This window comes from Oenanthe melanoleuca, chromosome 2, assembly GCF_029582105.1.
Source record: "Oenanthe melanoleuca isolate GR-GAL-2019-014 chromosome 2, OMel1.0, whole genome shotgun sequence".
NCBI classification, from domain to species: Eukaryota; Metazoa; Chordata; class Aves; order Passeriformes; family Muscicapidae; genus Oenanthe; species Oenanthe melanoleuca.
This window is the reverse complement of record NC_079335.1, coordinates 58,769,343-58,793,646: the sequence shown is the minus strand read 5'-3', so window position 1 is coordinate 58,793,646 and position 24,304 is coordinate 58,769,343. Positions and strand designations below refer to the sequence as shown.

The 24,304-nt window shown below is 45.4% G+C and overlaps 1 protein-coding gene across 1 annotated transcript in view; it reads left to right on the top strand.

Annotated features, from left to right (window-relative positions):
- Window positions 1–11,868: 11,868 nt before the first annotated feature.
- RIPOR2 (RHO family interacting cell polarization regulator 2) overlaps window positions 11,869–24,304 on the top strand; it is a 51,553-nt gene continuing 39,117 nt past the window's right edge. Inside the window, exon 1 of the mRNA XM_056483833.1 lies at window positions 11,869–12,067. Within this exon, the coding sequence (XP_056339808.1) occupies window positions 11,980–12,067 (88 nt within the window). The 5' untranslated portion in view covers window positions 11,869–11,979. The remainder of the gene's footprint in view (window positions 12,068–24,304) is intronic.

Genomic DNA, 24,304 nt, shown 5'->3' with positions numbered 1-24,304 from the left:
AGAATTTGCAAGCAGACAGCAAATATGGCCAGCATATCACAGAGTCATAGGATATGGTGAGTTGGAAGTGATCCATCAGGGTCATCAAGTCAACTGGCCCTGTACAGAATACCCCCAAGAGTCATACCTTGTGCCCAAGAGTATTGTTCAAATGCTTCTTGAGCTCTGTCAGGCTGGTGCTGTGACCCCTTCCCTGGGGAGCCTCTTCCTGTGTCCAAGCACCCTCTGGGTGAAGAACCTCTTCCTTATATCCAGCCTAAACCTCCTCTGACACAATTTCATGCAGTTTCCTTGGGTCCTGTCACTGGTCACCACAGAGAAGACATCAGTGCCTCCTCTCCTCTTCCCCTCACAAGGATGTTGTGACTGCAGTGAGGTCTCCCCTCAGTCTTCTCTCCTCCAGGCTGACCAGACCAAGTGACCTCAGCTGCTCCTCACACGGTTTCCTCTCAAGGCCCTTCACCATCTTTGTTACCCTCCTTTGGATGCTCTCTAATACCTTTTTTATATTATGTCACCCAGAGCTGCCCCCAGCACTGGAGGTGAGGCTGCCCCAGCTCAGAGCAGAGCAGGACAATCCCCTCCCTTGCCTGGCTGTGATGCTGTGCCTGATGCCCCCCAGAACAGGGTTGGCCCTCCTGGCTGCCAGGGCACTGCTGGCTCAGATTCAACCTGCCATCAACCAGGTCCCTTTCCACAGCTCTTCTCTCCAGCCTCTCGTTCACTAGACTATGCACACAACCAGGGCTGCCCTTCCAAGGGCTTGCTTGGTATTCTTTTGAGAATATTTTGTTAGCACTGACCACCCTATCCAAACTAAGAATGCACAGGGAAAGTAGAAATTAAGCTGTGATTCATTGCAGATCTTTTCATGCTGCTCTACACTGACCTATCCTCACACCTCCAGTTCCCACCTCCTTTATATGCCCTCTGGTTCTACATGGGGCAACCATAACCTCCCTCTCAGGTCAAAGCTGACACAAAATCCCATCAGTGTTTCCAAAGAATTCCCCCATTCTGTCTTTTTCATTACATTCATTAAGTGTGTGCTCCACTTCAGTAGACCAGAGCCCCATTTTAGATGGTGCACTGCACAGTGTCAGAGTCCCAGTGCCCTTTCCTTGCCCAGGACTGACATGCTGTTTGTGGCATACAGATACATTCCAGCACTGCTGCTCATAAAGGCTCCCAGGAGAACAGTAGCTGCATCAAATGTTTAAGATGTGCTTCAAAAATGTACCAGATGCCTTTCCATCCTTGTGAAGCCTGCCTGTCTTTTATAAGAGAGAACAGAGCTTTAGTTCTGGGGTTTGGGACCAGCTTTGAGGCTTAGTTGAAATGAAAGGTAGCTGCTGTACATGGTTATGTGCACTGCCTGCACATAATGAGGTTAGAGATGTTAGAGAAAACTGAGGATGAAGCCTTGGATGTTAACTTATAGTTGAGACTCTTTATTCAGCAACAATTCAGGTTAAGCAACTTTTCTCTTTCCCTAAAGCAATACTGTGCTTTTCTCGGACATACAACTGCAGTGGCTTGTCAAAATGTCACACAGGGACATGCATGTCACAGCTTGTCTATGACCCATGGGACCAGGTTTTTTTCCATGTTTCCAGGTTTCTAGCCCTGCTGTGGTGAGACCCCTCAGGTATAACCCCTCCCCACAGAGTGCATCAAAGTGGTGTAACTTTTACAGAATTATGTCTTTTAAGGATAGTGACGTGTTCATATCAATATGGTATTCTAGCAGATGCCTACCTCAGAAATATACAGAGATACTGTTTTTCCTGTGTTTTTACCCCAAAAAATTTGACATCGCTGCTTTTTATCCAGCATATGAGTTCCCATGCTTCAGGAGGCTGTTGTAAGGATGAGCAGCTTTGCAATGTATCAAGCGTGAGAGCTTCTCTTTCCTGACTGCTGGGAGACTGCTGATCAGTGTCCTGAAAATGTTTACAGGTCCCACCAGCCCTACTTGTCCTTTTGGCTTATCTCACATTCCTGGAAAAAGTGTGTGCTATACTCCCTGCAGCCCAGAGGATGAGAAGTCCCGTCACCAAGGCAACAGTGTCTGCTTCATCCAGATAGGTGGACTGAAGTGAGATATTTGGCCTATAAACTCAGATTGAAGCACCTTTCTGCAAGTGCATGATCAGACTTATTTAACATGCAGGGCAAGGATGGCAAGGAAAAGAGGCTGCTGTCATATGGAGCATTTTTGTTATTCCTATTTAAATGCTCCACTCACCTGCTTCTCACAGCTGCTTCATTTTGGTTGTGGTCCATGGGCGGACACAGAGTTATGCAGACAGGGGAGGGAGCTTTTTGTGGTCAGAGGAGTCAGTGTGAGACGCCCATCCCCACCCCAGGCGCCCCCACACTGACCCACCCGCAGTGCTCTGGCACTTCCAGCTGTCCTGGGCAGCTGGAGGGTTATTTTTAACAGGGCATCGCACTCCATATATGAAGCAGAAAAGTTTGAGCCTGAGAGGTCCAAATGAAAAATAAAAAAAAAAAAAAGAGAGAGAGAGACTTTCTGCTTTGTTCTCTCCCTATTTTTTAATTGAAGACTTTTGATCTTTTTGGTGTTTCCTTCTCTGTTTCTGGAAGGCAGCTTTTTTGGTTCATATCTGTTGACGATATTTCTAGATCACTAATAATAACAACAGTGGGGGGGGAAATCCAGGTCGAATAAACAAGTGGCATTTAACCAGCCCTCAGAGAAAAGAGGAAGGTATTACAAGCCAGATACAAACCACTGATCAGGTGTGCTTGGGGCACCTTCTAAGCTTGCAAAACAAGTGCTGCACCAAAGGCTGAAGCAAAATTGCCTTTCTTTTCACACATTTCCCCCCCACCCTTGTTTTTACATAGCATCTTTACGAAGTTCCAAGAGACACAAGCTTTTTGTCACTCAGTCCCGTCATTGAATTCACAAAATAAATGTGTCTTGGCTAACGTGAGTGGGTGGCGTAAACAACTTCACCCCTTTAATAATTCGAGGCATAGCTCAGCCGCCTGTGAAATGAGCTTCCGCCTGCCTGGATGCTGAACCAAAGCCTTGTGGTTGGTGCACCATGGGTGTGACAGGCACAAAACAACCAGGTCAGGAAGTGCAGAGTTAAAAGGCGAGGAGTGAAAACAGTCTGTGTGCATGGATGAGGGGGGGAGAGAGGGGGAGAGAGTAGTCAAGCACTTGACAATGTCACAGAGGCACTAAAAAGTCGATGGTGGGCAGATTTCCCAATAGTAGAATTTCTCCTATATCTCAGCATTGCTCGTGGGGTTGAGGGGGATTATCGGGCCACACAGAATTTTAAGCAGTGTGGTGTTGTTCTGGCATCTGGGAGCAGGGAAATGGTTTGAATCAGGGGTTTATGCTGTGAAAGATATTCCTGTGTCTTTGGCAACCAGAAAACAGGTGAAGCAAAACTGCTGTGGAAATCCTGAGCATAAAAGGCTTCAAGCTGTGTAACTTATGGGGGCTGGCATTGGCTTACTCTGGTTTAATTGCAGGTAGTCTGGAAGTTGGAAAGTTCAGAGATGCAGAGCTTGGAAATGATACCTTGAGTTCTAATAGTTGATAAAAGGGTTGGAAGACAAGAAGTGAAGTAGAAAGGAAGCCATAGAGAGTGAGAAAATAAACGGGTATTTTGGGGGAAAGCCCACTGTGACCAGCCCTTGCCTGAACAGATTGTAGTGGATAAACACATCTGGCTGCACCCAAACTGGGGCAGTTTGAATGATCTCTGTTCCAGCCTTCTCTGAGATTTAGTGTTCTAGCTCCTCAAACTGGTTACCTTATGCTCCTCTTAGTCAATAGTGAGTGTGTGTGAGAAGGAGAGAGGGCAAGGGTGGAAACAAGAAGCCCCTCCACATGCCAGTTCAGGGCATGGAAATAGGGATCCTTCACTCCTGGAAGACCTGAGCTCTTTCTCTGACCATGGCAGTCCCCTGGTGCTAGCAGTGGGCACAAGTGTGGCTGGTGCCCATTGGGATCCACAGCCCAGCATTCCCACCCACAGGGCAGCAGGAGGCAGATCCACTGCAGGAGACTCATCTTTGTGACAGCAGGTTCAAGGAGGAAGACCTGCAGCAGCTGCTTCCCATTAAAGTGATATTTACTTGGGTTTTGCCTCTAACCAGGGCACAGTAGCTAAGGTAATGCCCAGACAGGCCTGGGTTAGGTTCCCCCAGTGCACAGAGATGCTTTTAGTTATGCCCCACTGGGAAAACTGCCTGCACTTGGTGCTGCTCTGTTGCACTGTGGTGGAGGAGCTCAGCACCCAGGCTGCTCCTGTAGCATCACTAACCAGAGCCCTGCCTTATATTTACTGCCCATATCATGGCATTGCATGAGCCTGCCTACAATTGACCACAACCCATTCCACAGAGAAGAAAGGACACTCAAGATAGTCCAGTGAAATAAATGCTTGAGCCCAAAATCCCAGGTGAAATGACCACCCTGGGAAGCAAACCCCAAAACTGCCCCAAAAGCTCAGACAGAGCTCTCTGAGGTACCTATAGCAGTGCACACAAGGGGTTGCAAAAGCTCCCCTTTCATCACACCAGGCTGCCCCCCAGGCCAGCCCTGCCTTCCTGTCCTCCCTGTGCCCAGCTCGAGGGGAAGTGACCTGCAATGATGAGCTTTTGTGCAACTGATCCTCTCTTCTTGCTGTGTAACACCACAGTGAAAAGCCCCCAACTCTCCTCACTCCCTGAGGAGTGCACCTATGGTTCAGGTATGGCAGCAGCTGAGTGGTATCCAGGAGGTTCCCTGGAGGGGTGTCACAGCCACCTGGGCAGAAGAGAGAGGGACAGCCCCTCTGAGGGGCTAGGCATGACGGCTAAAAGCACTGTGAATATATTCAATATATGTCATTAACACAGACATTAAATTTTCAAGGATGCCTGCAGGACCTCAGGGAGATGAGCTTATAAAATCTCACACATGAGCCCCATGGCTTTCTCAAATTTGTGATTAAGATGCCAGTAGCTAACAAGGTTGGCCAGCATTCAGGCTCCATGGCATAAATGGAGCTTTGTTCACATCCTTCTCATTTCGTGGTAGCTCAGAGCTGTGGAAGAGCTCTGTTGTGAACGTGGCTATTGTCTACAAGGCACTGTGCTCTTTTTAGCAGCTGGTTGTGACTGTGGAGAAGTGCAGTTTGCCAACTGAGAGCTTCTGTAAGTTTTGGAGTCCTGCTCCTGCCTTCACACTGAAATAACAGATTTCCTTTTCTTGAGGGTCTTGGAGAAGAGAGATACTTTATAGATGTATATAGATTTGAAACCAGCTAGCATCTCTGAGGTCCTTCTACAAACACATGCAAGGAGTGCCACACTAGCAATCCCAGCACACACTTAACAAGGGAGGCTCTTTTTTTTTTATTGAGAGGGGTGGGAATGTTGAAAAGAATCCATACAAAATATTCTCAAAGAAAAAGAAAGCCACAGGAGGAGCAGAGCACTCCAGCACTGCTGAGCTCAGCTCTGGAGTTGGATGTCAGTAGCTTTTTTTTTCTAATTTCCCCATTGAAACACAGGCAGCTCGGGAGGTCCTGATGTGCTCTGACTCTTCTGTCACTCTAGGGAGCTTCCTGCCCACTCTATTCCTGATGCCTGTTGTGAGCCAAGGAAGAGTTAGCTTAATCAGCAACACCAGCCTCTGAGTAGTGCCAAGTTGTTGTCATTAATCACTTCAAAAATCACTGCACTGAAAATAGCACACAGGGTCAGATGTTCAAAAACTGGCATGCTTTCACTGGTGTCATTTAACCTCAGCCACAAAGCCAGAACACACCCCTAAAGAAACTCTTCTTATTTGCTTTATGTATTATTTGTGAATTTTAAATCCACTCACACAAAGCTGCTTTTCACCTTTCCTAGAGGAAATAACTGCTGTGAGTGGTCAATCACCTCCAGGTGAAGGCAGGCTGGACCAGCAAGGAATGTGTATCCCCCCAGGAGATGGCTGGGGGTACTGGTCTGAGGGTTTGGTTGGACCTTCTCTATGCTACAGACCACCCCCTCTCCCTTGGAATCTCAGTCCAAATATTTGGCAGATGCACTTGGGGCTCATTGCATTACAGAGGCAGCATGTTCATTGCGCTCCCCCGAATGGCATTTTGTGTGCGCTGCACTTGTTTTGTATTTGCTATATTTAAGCCACAGAAATATGCACTGGGGAGGAAAAGAGAGAAGCGGAGGTATCTTGGAGGCAGGGAGGGAATGAAAATTATTTCTCAAAGCTGCAGAATTCAGTGCAGAATTTTGGCCCACAAGAAGGAAAGAGGAGCGCAGGGTCTGCACCAAGGACCTCGCCAGGTCACCCATACTGCAGTTTATCTGGGAATGATTACAAGGCTATTCTGGTGTTACACTAATGTAAGTAAGGATGGAAATTGCTTGGAGCCTTTGCACCTGAGGACTTTTTCTGAGTTTCTATTACGAAACTGTTAGGGACATGCAGGAATACAGGTGTGCAGCACTGCAGGATTCATACATGGAACTAGATTTTTAAACATGTCTGGCATTATTTGCCCCTTTGCTTCCTGCTTCCACCCCATCCTTTGTAGCCTTCTTCTACCTGCCCATCATTTTTCCCAGACCATGCTCACCACCCCTGCAGCTCCTCCCCTCCTTGCCATGACCAGTGGGGCTCACAGAGCAGCAGGAAGGCAGGGCCTGTCTCTACACTGCTGCTGGGAGTTGCAGCAAGGCAGGCCAAAGTCCTGGCTGCTCCTGACTTGCTCTTTTAATCATGGACTTAGGATATCTTTGATGTTTGCTGACATGTCCTATAGTGTCTTGCCCCATCCTTCTAGGCCAGTTGTCTGCTTTATATCATGGGGTAGAGGAGAACCAGAGTGTGCTTGGGCATGTATTAACAAAAGTTTTCTCCTCTTCTGTGCTTTAGAACTTCCCTAAAATTTACCTCTCAAGTGCAGGTGAGGGTGCAAGGGGAGTATGGAGGTGGACATGGGATGGGACATTTTAACTCTAGTCCTGATGTCAGCAGCAAGTTTTAGCAGCAGGCATTACTACTTGATAACATGGGAAGAGATGGTCCCAGTGCCTAAGAGAACCCCGAACAGATTCAGAATCTCAGCCTGCTGTCATTATGGATGGTGAAGATTGTGACAGGGAGACAGGTCTGGGCATTTGAGAGCCAAGAAACAAGTAAGAGGCAAGAGATTACCTAATGATTCCAGAGGATCCCAGTGAGGAAGCTAGGAGCATATTGACTTCCTGTCTTCAAAGCTGAATCCATTCCTGGAGATGGTCTAACAGCTCCTTCTTGATCTTAAGCATGTTGGTTGTACTAAGACAGGCAGGAATCTCCCATGCTGCAGACCCATGGAAAGCAATGTGCTCCACTCTCTGCACTCCTTGGGGCAAGTTGGTTCCATGGCTGTCCAGCAGCAGGACTTCAAGCCAGCCCATTATGAGCAGCATGAATGACATTGTCCTGCAGTCATGCTCCCAAAAAGCAGGCTGGTAACACCATACCTCTCTCTCCAAGTATCCAATCCCTCCTGTAGTAGCTCTGATCATCCCATAGTGTAGCTGACTTTCAGCTGTCCAGGAAAGTAAAAATTAGTTTCCAGCTGCTTTTCAGGTGCCTTAACTAGAAAACAAGGAATGATTTTCAAAAACAAGAGACAGGGAAAATAAGGCTAGAGCTGCAGTACTAGACACACAGTCCATGCTCTTGGTGTGCACTTAAAAGCAGCTCAGCCAGCACTGGTTGCTAAGCAGTCTGAGAAACTGGAATGCGCTGCTCTCTCCAACCCTGCATGAACATTGCCACACAAAACATGCCCAGAAGAGGCATCAGTGCTGATTTTGAAACAGGTTCTGGGGGAAAAAAATGCAATTAGTGGCTCCTTCATCCTGCTCTCTCAAGTTATTTACATGAGGGTAGGTAGGGTGTATGCACAAGCATACCCTTCCAAACATCAAACATTGCCAGAGGTACAGGCCATTGTGAGAAGTGTTCTTGATCTCAAGACAACTATCTCAGACCACCATAAATGCAGCCACGTAGGACAAAGAGCAGATAAAAGAAGGATTAGTATCCTAGGGAAAGGGTTATCTCTGTGGTACATCAAAAGCTACAGGTGACTCCTCTTTCTGTCCCTGTCCCTCTCCCTCTATATCCATATCTGTTCCTTGGCATAGCAAGTGTGTCCTGACGTGCCACAGGACACAACCACTGCATTAAGCTTCAGTAATTCCTAAAGATCCAGCAGTGCTGAGCATCTGGCCAGAAGTCCCAAATGGAATTTGTTCCTGAATCACTGCAGAAGCAGCACTAGTAACTTTTCCTCACAAAGTGCCCCAGAGGAGCAAGTGGAAAGACTTGCAAAAGCACCATCATGAGAAATGAGGAACTTGAGGGTGGATCTGCAATATAGTGATGGGAAGTAAAAGGGGGGAAGTGATTGCACAGTGGTTAGAGGATAGAAAAACAAGTGGGTATCCAACTCTTCTAGAAAGAGAGCAAGTGTTACAGGATGACATCAATGTCCAACAAACTGGACAGAGAAGGAATAAGGAATGGAGTCAATCCAAAAAGCAGCATGGGCAGGGTGCAGTAGGAGAATTGTGGCAACACTTTAATATGTAGAGTTGGAAAGAGTAATGGCAAACCTGCAGAATTTTAAAGCTCACATCTTGCCCAGATTGCTCATGGAAGGGGTCAGGGTCTTGTCTTTTATCTCTCCCCTAAAAGCTTTCCTAAGTGTTGATTCCAGTACCTGCCATGTTCCCCACTCTCAAATATGATCATTCACTTATATTTTTGGACCAAGATCCCCAGGTAAGAGCAGTCAGGTTTGCACCCTGTGTTGCCACAGAAGACTTCCCTGAGTGTGATACCTGCTGGAGATGTCCTGTGGGATATCCATCAGCAATATGCCTTGTGCATCCCTTTTAAGCATGGGAGTTACACAGAAGCACAGCAAAGACAAGTTACATCAGGAAAAAACAGGTATAAATTGTCTTCCTTAAAGGCTAGGGCAGGCCTGATCTACCTCAGACACCCAAAGCTCAAAGCTGTGGTCTGCCCAGCCATCCTCCACCTCCTTTGGCCTCTTGCTGCTCTGAACATGCTAACAAGAGACCTCCATGCAAATTGCTGTCTGCACAGTCTGCTGAGCACTGCCACCCACCACCAGCCCTTGCTTTCAGGTGAATAAAGTCACCCAGGCCTGAGCTAAGTCTTTGTATCTGCATAACAGACATACATCCCCACAGCAAGCAGGGAAATTTCAACAATATCCCACTTTTCCAGGGAGGTCTTTCCCGTATCTTATGAGGGAAAGAGTTTCCCCTGGATCTTGTCCAGACTATTGGGTTGTGCTCCCCTTTCCAGGTTTGTCTAGGTCTGCAATGGACCTGAAAGCCTGCTGCTCTCTTGATTCAGGGGATTCAGTGGGCTGGAGTCTGTATGGCAATGGGAAAAGGTGAAGTTACTCTCAATATACCCACCCCCCAGAGCGAGGTGTAACTGATGCATATCAGCCAGAAAATCCTGCTCAGCCCTTTCAAGAAGCTTTCTGAGTGCCTGGGAGGAGCAGAGCATTTAGGTATTCTCAGACTATAATCTCTTCTCTGATAATCCTGATTTACTCTTTGGCCTGGAAAGCAAAGGCTAATAGAAAGCAAAGTGCTTCAGGAAAGCTCAGCAGGTAATTTAGTAGCTCTGGTTTAGTTGTCTCAAGTATAATGTGGGGTTACCATTGCTGAGAATCAATGTCTGTGAAGGTGCACTGGAGCTGTCACAGAGATAGAAGTACACCATAACTGTCAATTACTGTTTTGAAAAGGTCACTTTTTTCTGGAGACAAAGCTAAAATCAGCTGTTGTGACTTAGAATTTCACTGGGGACACTCATGATGACCTATTTTTAACAGAACAGACGATTACACTGCAATAGCGTGAATAATTTATAGGCATGGTAACATGATCACAGCCACAACACAATGGCAGCTTCAGTTCCTGCCTGATGATGGAGGGAGACAGAGCTCTCTGGCAATTTCCACTGAATTAGCAAAACGAGACACACGTGGAACGACTGTCCCAGCCTTTCAAAAGCATGTGTGTCAGGATGAATACATGTCCAGAAGGACTAAGTGGGGCAAAGATTTTATCTAGAGCATCCATAAACCTACTCAGTCTCCCAGCTGTTTCAAAAAGGGCTGGGGGCAGAGAAGTGGGAGTGTGTGTAGGGCTTGGCATGATGGGGAGGAGGAGAGTAGCCTTCTGCATTTGCTATGCTAAACTATATTGAGAAACCAAGAGAAACAGCTCATACATCCCTATCACATGTATTTGCATAGGATAGAGGATATTTCCTTGAAAGAGGAGGCTGCAATATGAATGAAGTAATTTGCATCTGCAACCTGAAGTTCAAAAAATCTTCTACAAGATAAGATCAAAAAGGCCAGAGGGAATTGGTAACAATTGACCAGAACTGTGGAGGCTCCAGGTTGAAGTAAGATGTTGCAATTAGTCTAAGGCACTGAAAACCTTTAACACTTTACCCAGGCTTCCACACTGAGAGCTGCCACCCCCTAAAAGGCTGAAATGGGCTCAAACACATATTAAGTGTGCATGATGAGACATTTATAGCTTTCAGCGTTGCCACAAATATTTCCTCTCCTCTTTCCCTGGCATTCCATAGCCCAAAGTGCACAGCTGCTTTTTCCAGAAAGCAACTCCTCCGCCTTTGCCTCAGAGTTCACATCCTATGTGACACACATGAAATGGGGCAATAGTTGATTCAGTCACAGATGTAGAAAGGTCACCCTTAAAATTTTGCCTTGGAGCTACAGCAGTGACAATGTGTTGGCAACAGGCCCTACACATTTTCTAGTGGAGAAATGGGTGCCTCTGGAAATACCACAGCCATGATTTCTGTAGAGCCCATGTGAACTCAGAAACCTTGGAAACGGCCTGTAGGCCCCAGAGGTCTGCACACCAGTGTGAAGAGCATCCTTCTTTCCTTGTACTAAAACTGGAGTAATTTTCTCCCATTTCTACTTTCTCAGGCAACAGGGTTTATTTTTGGCATACAATATAAATAACTCTTGTTCATTATTCCTGCTGAAAATTACTTAAGATGATAGGTCATCTAGAATTGGCAGCTTGGATTTTTTATTCAGGGACAGTTTTGGGGGTTTTACGTGCACAATGCTCTTTTAAAACCTAGCTCTGTCTTTCTTGTCATTTGCTTAACTTTTTCATACAGTATCATTCTCTGTGGGATAAGTCAGTGTACTCAATGAAAACATTTGCATTCGAAGTGGTGAGTCTACCTATTCTGACCCAAATGGGGAAAGATACAGGGATATGGGGAGGGTATCAGCATTGACTTCTCAAGCCTCCTTCCAAATTGTGTCCATTTACCAAGAAACCCTTGCAGCTGCACAAGAGGCACAAGAGAGAGCTTGTTGAAGGACCCTACAACAGCTTTAAATGCTGGCAGAGGAACAGCAAATAGTATAGAAAATACAACGTGTGTTTCGTACTTCTGCTGGCTGTTGTAAAGTCCAATATTAAAAAAAGTCACAGAATAGAAATGAAGTCTTAAGGGTATCAGAAAATATATGCAAAATCCATCTTTCTCTAGAGAGATATATTGATAGTAAATAGGACTACACATTTTGGAAGGAAGACTAAATTTGAAGAAAATACCTCACAGTCTCTGGGAATATACAGTATTCTTGCCTTTTTTTCTTGGGGTAATAGAAAAGCTTCTTAAAGGTCCATTCATTGCAATGTTCTTTCATTTATATTCGCCTTTAACTGCTGTCTTCAGCCCGCCCAATATCCAAATTTAGAGCTTTCACACACACGCTACTGACGGCAACGGAGGCTGCAGCGGGTGGTCCACGGGCCGCGGGGAAGGCAAGCGACGGCAGCGCGTTCCCTGCCCCATTCCAGGCGGGAAGGGTCAGAGGGATTTTGCCGATGTTCCGTCTTTGGAACAAACGGCCCGAGGGGCCAGACGCATCGAATGGGAAAACAGAAGAGCCGCACGGCCGCCTCTCCCAGAAAGGTAGGGAGGCACGGGCAGCGCCGGCTCGGCCGCATCCCGCGGGGTCGGGCCGGGCCCGGGGGCTCCGCAGCCTCGCAGTGCCCGCGGGCGGGGGCGGGCGGCGGCCGGGCAGCAGCACCGCCCCCGCCCCCGCCTCCCTCCCTCCCGCAGCTCCGCAAGGAAAAGCCGGCAGCGGCTCCGCTCCCTGCCAGAGCGGCGGTGCGCGGCGGCGGGGGGCGAGCTGCCTCGCTTCTCCTCGTTTTTAGTTTTTAATTTCATTGAAAAACTTTAATTTTATCCTTTTCCAAAGCGTTATTATTCGCCGTTTATTAGCTTTCCAGCTGCGGGCGCTGCCGCCCGGGATGGGGCACCGCGGTGCCCGGGGAGCGCTGGGCGGCGGCGGGCGAGCGGCGTCCCGGAGCGGGCTGTGAGCGCCGCCGGCAGCAACAGGTACCGGCGGTACCGGCGGGGCCGGGCCCGGGGGGAAGCAGGAGGGAGGGAAGGGGCGCTGCCGAGCGGGGACGTGGCCGAGCCCAGCTCCGGGCTGCGGTGCTGGAGAGCCGCGCTCACAGCTGCGGGTCCCGACCCCGCTCATCTGCCGCCGGCGGCAGGGTTTTGAACAAGGCAAAGGTGATATTTTGGGGCGTCCCGGGCATGGTTTTAGGCTATGATTGTGCAGAAAATCTTGACCGTGGGTGTTCGCTGAGGGGCATGAAACTGGCTTGATATTTTCGCACAGAGCGTGGAAGTGCTTAGCCCCGTTTCCATAAAAAAGTCTCGGCGTTTCCTTAGGTCTTGTCTTTCTATTTCCAGCGGGCTTTTATGGTATTACTGGTTAGAGGAGAGCTTAGACCCTCTTAAGTTCCCTTTCCAGTCCTCTGGCTCGTTCCCAAGGACTGATGCGAACACATTACACACTGGCATTGCTCTTCAGTGTACCTTTGAATGCCCTGGTTACAAAAGGTCACTCTAATCCTGTGACTGGTCTTTCCATTGCTGTGTTAGCCTAGCATTTTGCTGTCTCTCATTCAAAGTTTCAAAAAGCTTTCTGGAAACTGTGTGCTTGTGGCCATTCTGCCGTTGCACCCTTTCATCCATCTCTGGGAAGAGCTGAGTGTATTCCCAGTGTAATTTCAGCATTCATTAATCTGGCCATGCATTCAGCCACGCTCGTTTTAATTACCGTGTTTGAGCTGCTGTCACGCAGCTGGAGCCCGGGGCAGGGAACACGCTCCCAAACAGAAACATCTTCTCCGGTGGTTAATTACGTTTCACAAGTATCCTCTCCTGCATAAACAAAAGCAGGAGCATACCCAAACAGAGAGCTTAAGGAACCAGACAGAAGGAAGAAGGTGTATTTCCTGAAAGATTTCTGTGCTGGTTACCCAACTGTCTTGGAGACCTTTGCACGCTGGGAAGAGACAAAACGTGATCTGTTTTTTGTGGCCAGACTCAGAAAGGTATCCACTGGGATGTGTTCAGAGCCCTGCTTTATAACCATAGTGGGCAAATGTGACAGCTTGTTCCACGGTTAAATGAGTGTGGGTGGGTATATATGTTGCACAGTGGGAGTCTAAAGGAAGCAAAGTTTAGCTTTTTTTCCCCATAAATCCAGCGTTTTCTAAGCTTGTAACTGAAGATTAGGACAGTCACTTAAGATGGTATCTGTGCTGCTTGCAAGTGCAGATAAGCACTTGTGCAATGTGAACTTTAACAATCCCAGCATCCATTACCTGATGTTGGTTTAACTTTTGGCATCCAAGCAATATTTCTTTGACAAAGTGTGGGCCTCGGGGGTTTTCTTTGTTTTGTTTTTAAGAAGCAACGTGTTTAATTTCTTTCCAGGATCCTGCATAAGAAACCTTTGCCTTCAGCTTTGCCTTGTTGCTACTCTTCTCTAGAATGATAGTACAGCTATACCTTAGAGGTTTTTCTGCAGCAGAATTGGTATTTCTTACATGCTTGGGAACGTGTGAGTGGAGAAATGTGTGGTTTGTGAAGGAGCATCTGTAAGTGATAAAGGAGTTTTTCTTCCCTTGTGCTTTCAAGGCACATGACCGTTTTATTCACCTGTATCACAGAACAAACACTTGGGCTAAGAGTGGTACAAAGCACGGCCTCAGAGCTCATAGTGCCATGTTTACATGCCATGCAGGGTTACCTCTAGCTCTTTGATATTTTTAAACCTGAACAGGCAGAAGGGTAACTTCCACACAAAGTGCACTGCTGGAAAAGGTCCGGGGAAGCTGCCTTGTTTTCCTGCTGGGAGAAGTGGGTGTGAAAACTAAAGGCAGCATTGGCTTTTTCCAAAAAAGGGATGGCTGGTTTGACACTCTTTTTTTTCCTGATGTGGCAGTGACAAGCTGCTCGCAGACAACCCACTTAAGTGGGGTAGTTTTCATCAGGCAAGCTAGGCTGTGAGCAGCAGGGAGATAGACAGCTTGTGTCTGTGGCCATTCAGCCTGCACGGAGCATCAGCTGAAAGCAGACTGGGAAGGAAGTGAGGACAGCAGTGCCTGAACACACGCTCCTGGCACAGGCTTGTTGGAGAGGGCTGGGATGTGAATTAGTATCAGATAGGGGCCTGTCACATCTCTTTCAAGCTGTGTGGTTCCTGGATGACTCTATTAACAAAGTGGGAGGGGAAAAAAATGGTTATTTTCTCACTTAGCAGGAGCTTGGAGGTCATTGTTTTGTTCACTCAGCTTAGGGTACCTGCTGATTTTCTGAAAGGGAGGTTGCTAAAGAAGTTTCTTAGAGATTTTCAAAATTAATCAGGAAGAACACACACTGATTTTTTTTATTTTTTGTTTTCCCCTACACTAGTTTTGCACAGATTGTTGCATTGACTTTAAGATGTGCTTACCCTTTTAGGAGGCAGAGAGAAAGAACTGGGCCCACTTGGAATTTAAATCAAATATGAAGTCTTTTGAGAGCAGACACAATTTTGCCCTGGGAGACTTTACAAACTGTGCTGCACTTTAAACACATAACAGAGTCAATGAGAAGGGCAGTCTGTGAGCAGGGGAGCCAGGCTGCTGGAGGAGGAATGGCAGGGTGGGCTTTGCCAACTCCCCCTGAGAGAGCTGCAGGGAAATTGGCAATGGAAGCCAACCCTGGATGCAGTAAACTGGATCATATTATATCTCTCTGCCTAATGTCAGGGATGGCTTAGCTAAGGCTGGGCAGTCAGCTCAGTTTGAGCTCCACAACTGTCCTTCCCAACATATCCCAAATCAAAGCAGAAACTGCATTTTCTTGTCCACAGCTGTTCTGCAGCTTTATTTCTGCTCCTCAGTGCAAACCCTGCTCATGCCTTCACTTATCTGCACCCACGTGGGCTGTGTGGCTGGTCTGGGGCTGACTTAATCCTGTCCTGTCCCTTTCCATAAAGCTGCTGCTCTGACACCTGAAATACCTCCAGGCAGGTATTTCAAGGGGAGAGGAAGCAGTGGGTACCAGGTAATCTTCTCTGGGAATTGGCATTATCCCCATTTGGCAGCCTAGGGACAGGCAACCTTCAGCTCTTGTTTTACAGCAAGTGGGCACCAGTTTTCTCTTTCAGCCTTCACAGAATCATATAATGGCTTAGGTTGGAAGGGACCTTTAAAGGCCACCTAGTCCAAGCCCCCTTCAATGAGCAGGGACATCTTCAAATAGATCAGGTTCCTAAGAGAACTATCCAACCTGACCTTAAATATTTCCAGAGGGGGGGCATCTACCACTTCTCTGGGCAACCTGTGCCAGTGTTTCACCACCCTCATTGAACAAAAAAAAAAAAAAGTACTCTCATGTCTAGCTTAAATCTGGTCTCTTATAATTTAAAACCATTACCTCTTCTATCACTACAAGTCTGCATCCAGGGGATTTGGATTAAATCCCTTGAATTTTTGCTCTTCAGCTCTAGCTTTGAAGTATTTTTGCTGCTGGGTCTGGTGCTGTTTGGAAGAAAGAAGGTTCTCTCTCCCCAGTCCCATCCAGGTTAATTAAGGAGCTGCAGCAAGTCTCCAGGGACCAAGCCATGATCAGAAACAACAATCCCAGTACATGCTGTACATGTACATGTCTGTACAGCATGTCAGTACATGCTGCCCCATGGGATTTGGTAGGTGTGGAGAAGGGCGAGTTCCAGGTGTACTTAAATTGCTTTTTGGTGACCATAAACACAGACCTTGCCTTATTTTTTACATGCAGGCACTGCACCCAGTGGCCTCAAAAAGCAAGTCCTCTAAGCAAGAAATAACTGGCCTTTTTTTCTTAAAGTTATCTTTCTCTTATGTCTTTTTATGTTGCAAGGATATCCTGGAATTTTTACTTCCCGACCAACACAAAAGAAATGATGGATTAGTGCAGAAGTATGTGAGCATCTTTCTTCTTTTCAATGGGAGGAACAAATTGAAGCTGACAGTTCCCTGGAACCAGTGCAACACATGAAGTAGTCACAATAATACATTTTATCTTCCAGCCTTTTTAGAGCATCAGAAGCTCTCTGGTCTCTGATGCCTCTAGTAAGCTGACCTTGGCTGGCAGAGCCAACCACCTCATTACTGCTGTCCCACTGCTCACAGCCTGCCCTCTCTCCTGCCTCTCAAACAGCCTGATTAGCTGCAGTAGCAGCTATTACTTTCCAGGTTGTGCAGCCTGCTGGTAACCCTTCAGTAATACCAGAACTGTTCAAATAATCCCTTCTAAAATCAGCTTTTTTTTTTTTTTTTTAAATTAAAAAATCTCATCTAGCTGCAACATCCAGATATTTGTCTTAGATGATTTTATCCTGAAAAGCCTAATCAACAGGAAAACTTCTAGTCATCCATTAACTCCAAAAAGCAATTGCAACAGAGAAAACCTATCTGGTCATCACTGAGGTTCTGGTTTTAGCTTGTGCCTTTACCTCTAAAAAACACCAGTCTAGACCAACCCTATCTTTTACTATTTAGACATTCCATTTGAGCTGACCAAAGGAACTCCTTTTCAGTGAAATCTGTAGGAGATAGGTAAATAAGAATCTGTAAATAGTGGCAGGAGGTTTATGTTTCAACAGACCGTGCAAGGTTGAACACCAGAGCTTCCGTTCTCTTTCCCCAAATTAACATCTTGCTGTCTGAACGGCCAAAGCTGCTTGATTTGTGCCTTAATGAGGTGTCTTTCTTCACATTTGTCTTCCATCTACTAGAAGACTGAATCTGAACAGATGAAAAACATTTTTGCTTGTAACAAATGCACCCTTTGAGGATGCCTTAGGAGCCTTGAGGATCAGGGCTTGTGTTTGGGGTTGAGATGGTGACACTGGTCTGTGATCCTGCTGCAGGCAGATAGGGTAGACAGTGTAGCTTTGTATTCAAAGTCTGGTAGGCATAGTCTTGTGTAACGTGAAGGAAAATGCCTTTTCTGTAATTAAGCAGCTTAACATCTTCTGTTAGTATTTAATATTAAAATGTTCGTTTTTAAAGCTTTTTAACTCTAGTGCAGGAGTAGTGGCATATGTAACAGCTTTGTGCAATAATATCCTGCATGTAGTCCTTGGGCAGTGCATCAGCTAGGGTATGGACACACCTTTTTCTCTGCTCACCCCTGCAAGCATCGCTGGATCATGGCGGCAACACCATCCCTGTGCACTTTCCCAACCATACAGGCACATCAGTGGGTGATGATGCTGTTGCCAATGCTCAATTAAGTGTATAATGTGTTGCCCTGCATGACTGACTGCCCTTTCCTGGTCTCATTCAGTACATCCACAAAAGTGTTCTGTTAGTTCAAAGAAGGTCTTGGGTTTTCACAAAGAGGTGCTGGTGGCATTGGAAGAAGTTGGCTGTGAGGTGCTCTTTGATCCATGAGGCTTTTTCTTACATTGTGTGACACTTGCAGGCCACATCTACTTAGATATGTCTTGTATATAAGAAGAGATGTTTGCTAAAATAAGCAGAGACAAATGTTTAGCTTATTAGATGCTTGGATTAATAAAGCCAGGAGCTGGAATTGCTCACTGCAGTAACTCATCTGTGCTACACAAAACCAAACCAAAGCTATATTAAAAATGCCAAGACTCAGCTGAGACCAGAGAATAATCAGCTTAAAATTCTGCCTGCATAAAGTAAGGTTTTGATTTCTTTGAAATCAGAGGGGGACGTTGTCATCATCTCCCCAGGTGACAGCTGCACCACAAAGCCTTGTTCCATCATGCAGGTGCTGGACTGGAAATGCTTTCAATACATTTCATTTTCGTGCCTTACACTGAAAACAGAATCTCCCTGAAGGTTAGATCGCTTTTCATATGCAGTTATCCAGCAAAAGGTTGCTTTTCCTCCATTCTCTCCCAGCTCTACACTTAAAAAGAAAATAATCTTCCTTCCTAGTAGAGAAGGTGGCAGCGCTGGATCCAGTGTAATAGCTCCTATCTTAAAATGAACCCTGTACACAGAGTTCCTCCAGGCACTGGACATGTGGGCATGTCATGTTGCCACCAGCTGAGGAAGACAATTGCCTTCACTGGCAAAAGGGCAAAATAGTTTTCTATCCTCATGAAAAGCCATGATATCCTCCTTTTCCTGTATCCTTAATGAGGTCTGTTAATATGACGTGAGTTGGAAAATGCAGAAATCAACAGAGAAGGAAAGGAGAAAGGAAGGGCAGCAGAGGACATGCTACTGGGTCATTCCTCAAATCTTGTCATTAGCCTGCAATGGCCCCAGTAAGTCTTTCTTTTGAATGCCATACTGTGGAATAGCAGGGATTTGCCAAGATACGCTGCCTTAATTTGTGCAATGAAAAGTTACACAAGATAATTACCTTGTGACAAAAAGTGCTGGCAGATCTTTTTGGGTCATGCTTGGGTTTATCTGTAATGTCTCTGTCTCAAAAACTCAAATGGTGAATAATCCTATAGCATAGCTGGAGCATATGGCATTTTAAATTCAGAATTTGGGTTTTTTTTTAATGTCCACTACAAATTAAATTTACCAATTAACCCTGGCTAGGTCTACCTGCTATAGGCTGAAGGGTTTCATCAGGTTTGCATTGGCATTGTCTGTGACAAACTTGTATTCTATGCCTTCAAGAGGTTTTTAAAGCTTAAAATACTGTAGCCAAGAGAATAATAAACTCTGCCATAACTTTAAATAAAATTTCATATATGTAAGAAGATTGAAGTTTTGAATTTGAAAAGGAACTGAAGCCAAGAGAGTTGCATCAGAGCAGACAGCCATTCTTGGTTGTGCATGGACAATGTTCAACTTCTTGATTTACTGGAAGAGAGCTTCAGACAGATGCTATAGCCAAATGTAAATGAAGTAACACAGGACTTTTATGGCAATGCTCTTTAAGTGGCCACACTTGTAAGGTGTCAAAAAGATTAAATAAATCTACTTCTGCAATGCTCAAGTCAGATCTTCATCCTAGGATATGTAACGGTGTATCTTCAGCAGTATTTTAGTGAGCAGTGTGCCATTACGACACTCCTGGAAATAGAACGATCACATAAACATCCATGGAGCTTTAAGTCACCCTAATCCCCTGTATTTAAAGAGGAGCAGCAAAGCGTTTGTATCTCATTAGTGGCTGAAAGGATTTGACAACAATGATGTTTTACTTTCCTTTCAGGGATGAAAATCCTGTCTTACTTGTTTAATTTAGCTCACTCATGCTTATATTAGAGTGTACCTGGAGTGGATACTGAGAACAGCTAGTTTGTCTGCCTTGGCTGAGGCAAAACAAATAATTTCTAGAGCAGCCCACTGGTTACCTAAACCATCCTGCATGTATTTACTTGCATTTACTTTTCTGCAGATTTAAAGAAGTGGTATCCTCAGCTTGCTGTCCTTGCCCATGTTGCTGCCATCTGTGTTAAATGAGGGTTGTAAGCAGAATAAATACTGGTGAAGAGTAATGGAAGAAATCAGTGTTCTCAAGGACAGCTTTGCTAGCCATTGCTTTTTTTCTCCTGTCACGGAGAAGATTTTTATATTCATTCCTTGCACAGTCTGAGAAAGTGAAGCCACTCTGTACTGCTTACACTTGACGTGCAAATTTAGGTCACTGCTCAGATTCATCATGAATTTTGCCAAAGGACTCCCACTGGAGTTGCTTTCATTGACATCAGAGCTGTCTTAGCCCACTTATGCTCAGATGTTACTCCTTGGCTTGCCCAGATATTACTGTTGGTCAGTAAGGGTCAGAGGAGACCACCCACAGCACTCATGGGTTCCTAGGCCTCCCCTAACACTAATTCTTGCCAAAATGGGCAATAAGTTGGCCACTTTTTGTGGTCTGAGCTAAGAAATTAAAATTCCACCCAACATCTGTGGTCAACCAGGCATATGCTAAAAGAGGTAGAGAGGTAGCCAGGCTACTCCTAGATGGAGTTGTTCCCACAACCTGTTTTGCATCCTGCTAGTCTTACTACTGCTCACAAGATTGCTCCTAGTAGTTAATCTCCTGTTGCAGGGCTAGATAACAGAGCTGCCCAAAGTCTTGCACCTTTATTACTGTGCAGCACTGCCAGAATGCAGTGTGGTTAGATGTGTGCTCAGGCTGCTCACACTGAACCGCTTCTTCAGGATTTTGTGCAAGGTGGATTTAAAGCATGTGAGGATTGTTCTCAGCTGGGTTTCAGAAGTGTTTTTTCTTTAGATTATTTGCCAGCATTTGAATGGCAGTGGGACTTAGTTTTTAATTAAATCTTACATTGACATAAAGAATTATCAGTGATGAGTAGAATTGGAGTTGACTTCTAATCAAAGAGAATTCTGCATACTGGGGTGGGTTTGAGATGAATGAATGTCAAATGTAATTAGATGGTCAGATTCTGATCCCTCAGCCACGCTCTTAAGTACAGTTATAGACCAAATTTTGCTTATTTATGCTAATGCCAGCTGAATATGATTGCCCTGTGTCTCTAATGCTCTAGGGAGCAAGATTAGGGAGAGCTCTATGTGGGCTCCTGCGCATGCTCACCCTAGCCACCAGTGTGAAATAAATGTTGGAACTGAAAAAAAAAAAAAAAGGAGGTCAGCTGCCACGAACCCATCTGTTGTGTGCAGAGCCATTTAGGATCAAGTTTATTTTCCTTGGGTTTATTACAGTGAAATAACTCATTTGCATTTCCCTCTCCTTAGATTTTCAGCTATACCAAGGGGAAGGTGCAGTGTAGGTCTTTCTCTGAGGGGAGGTTAAGCAGAGGCTCCCTGGCAACAAAAATAGAGAAACAGGAGCATTGCACTTAGAGCTCTGATGAAGGAGTAGCTGCAAAAAGGGGAGGAGGAAAGCTAACTGTGGTATGAGACAAAGCTGCTTTCACCTTAGCCACTGCCAATCCTTATTTCTGTGTTCTAGTAAGATGATGAGAATTAGAGCCAAAGGCATGTTTTACAATGAGAATGAAATGAAATGAAATGAAAAGTCATCACACTGACTATAGTATCTATACTGGTGTGAGAGATGACTTACAGAATTTATGGAGCTATATTGCAGTGGGAGCATCAGCTATCAGGTTCTATGCATTTACAGTCATATCTACTTTACCATTTTGCTCTTGACCTGGATTGTTAGCTTTTTCCTTACTGTTACTATTGCTTTTTGGTTTATGTACATCATCCAGTTTGGGTAGGAGGAGCAGAACAAACAACATGGGCTGTTCCAGATGGTAGACAATTTGTATTTCTGCTCAGGGTGTCTAGTGATGAGCTAGCAAATACTGTAGCATTTGAATTGAAAATGCCCTTACATGCAACATTAAAAATGTTCTTAGAGAAATGAGACCATAAAGTATGAGCCTTGCTATTAATCTTTTTCCTAAGGCTTGATACTATTTGAAACAAAAGCTGAAATTTGGTACTAAAATACTACATTTATTAGAAACAGGTAATGGTACCTTGTGCCCACTTGCAGGGTTTTCTGTGTGTAAAAGTAAAGCTCCCAGCTGTGGGCTTAACAGCTATAAAAGATGCATCACTTGCATAAACATTTTTTTGTGCATTGTAAAAACTGAATCCACCCAAATAGAAGGTACTGAAATCCAGCTAATGATAGAATGACTGTAGGTGTCCCTGATGGACATAAAGTCATCAGGGAGAAGTGCACTCAAGCCTTCAGAGAGATCCTGCTGGATAATCGGTGCTGAGGCTGTCCATGGTGGGAATTGACCACCTCAGCAAGAGCAGGATGAGCTGCAGTGGGCTGGGCTAGGATCCTTGCTGCTGCAAGAGATGGGGCAGAAGTTTCCCTTCCTGTGCTGTGGCTACCAATGGCTTTGGTGCCCACCCAAGTGTGTCCCGTGTGCTCCCACATCTCTTTGGAAGAGAGGGCTCCATCTCAGCTGCATCTGCTCCTCTGTGCAGCACTGCTGTCTGCAGCCTCAGGGGTGAGCCCACGTGGCTCTTCCTGTGTGCTAAAATTACCGTCTGAGGCTCACGGATGCGCTGGCCTTTCACCGGCTGGTGCAGGCTTGGGAAGTGAGCTTGTCAGTGTAGCCATATGCTGCTGTTTAGGAATATCTCTAAGCCTTGGGCTTCAGGGGAGCAAATGCACATGATTTTATTCTGGCAACCAAGAATAGTCCTTCAGATGGAGCTCACGTGTCTGTACAGCTCTAGCAAATGCTGCTCTGCACAAGGGAGGAGCAGCCCAATCACTGGGAGCATAAAATGTGCCATGGAGTTTGTGATTTGTGTAATTGATTGAACAACAGAAGACACCTCTCTACAGGTGCTTCCAGGAGACCCCCACCCCACAGAAATCTTCCTGACACATACAGAAATTATGAGCCTGCTTACTCATGCCTAAGAGTTTTTGTCCTGAAAGTGTAAAGACTCTTGTGCAAGAATTAAATTTCTTGTGAAAGTTTTTATAATGCTTCTGAGCACTCTTACCTGCATATCACTGTCAAATTTTTGTATTAAAAAACCCAAAAGGATATCTACTTTCTCATCCAAGATGTATACCTCTGTTCCTTCTAGGAGCCTAGGGAATATGTAAATCATAAATTCCAGGTGGTTATTTGGGCTACTGGCCATGCTGGCCTTGTATTGTCAAAGTGATTCAGCTAAATCAGAAGGAAGAAGTTGGAAAATATTAATAATTAAAAGTTACTAGACTTAGGCTACAAAAGCAAGCAGCATAAGTTTAAAGTGCACTGAATGGGCTTGGCACTGAATTGAACATGTGTAAGTTTAGGGCTCTTTGGGCTTATGAGTGCAAAGCAGAAAGAATTGGCTGGTTGGGAGAAGGACATGACTTCTAGGGCATAACAGTTCTTCCCTTATTGTGGTTGTCTTTTGGAGAAATGCGTGGTCCTAAATGTCATCTCATAGCATTTAGAAGTTCTTGTCTTTGTAGGCCAGCCAGCCCAATAAGCAGAATATAGGCCTTGGCATAGATGAGAGAGGAAAATGTTTTTTTCTTTCATTAGTCACAAGGATATCAGCTCATTTGCCAGACATACCCCAGGTTTGCAGGTAAGAAATGTTTCTAGCCCACCAAACAGAATCAGTTGACCTTTGTAGCCATCCACTCATATTAGTTAATGGACCCCCTCAGCTCACCTTAACCTAAATTATTATCACTTAATTTTTAACAGACAGTCTGTGGACCATCATAAATCAACAAAAGAATCACATACAAATCATCTCACTGTAGGGATTACCTCTCCTTATATCCAGAACGGACCTTGAACCATGTGTCACACAAGAAAATAATATAGGGAAAAAATATTATCAAGAATGCTTTCAGTCACTCAGTTCTACTCCACATTCCCATTTAATCAGTGATTATACATAATCCCGAAGTGTCCTCAAAACCTCAGCTGCAGACAGCTCCCTAACACCTTACAGCATATTCTGGACCTGGAGCTATCACTGTAGCTTCTACAAGGAGAAAACAGGAGGAATTAAGGGCACCATCACCACTGTATATTGCAGCTTTACACGATTGCTAACACATGTCTAGCAAAACCAACTTCCCCTCATGTGGAAAGCAAAAAATACCATCTCCAAACAGGCCATGGGGAAGAAGCAAAGAAAAAAGTCAGACTAGATTTAGCAAATGTGTTTCTGCCTGAATTTCCTCTCTTAGCTTGATTCAAAGTCCACACTATTTATCAAATATTTTGGCACTGTGGGAGGTAGAGGTCTGTGCTGAGGGTGATAAAGAGAGGGCAGCCCTGTGGATGTGATTGTCCCTTCCCCACTCATTAGCTTAGGCTCAGCTGTTTCCCCATTTCCAGTCTGAAAGGAGAGCTGAGAGAGGGGACTTTTATTTCCCTGGGGA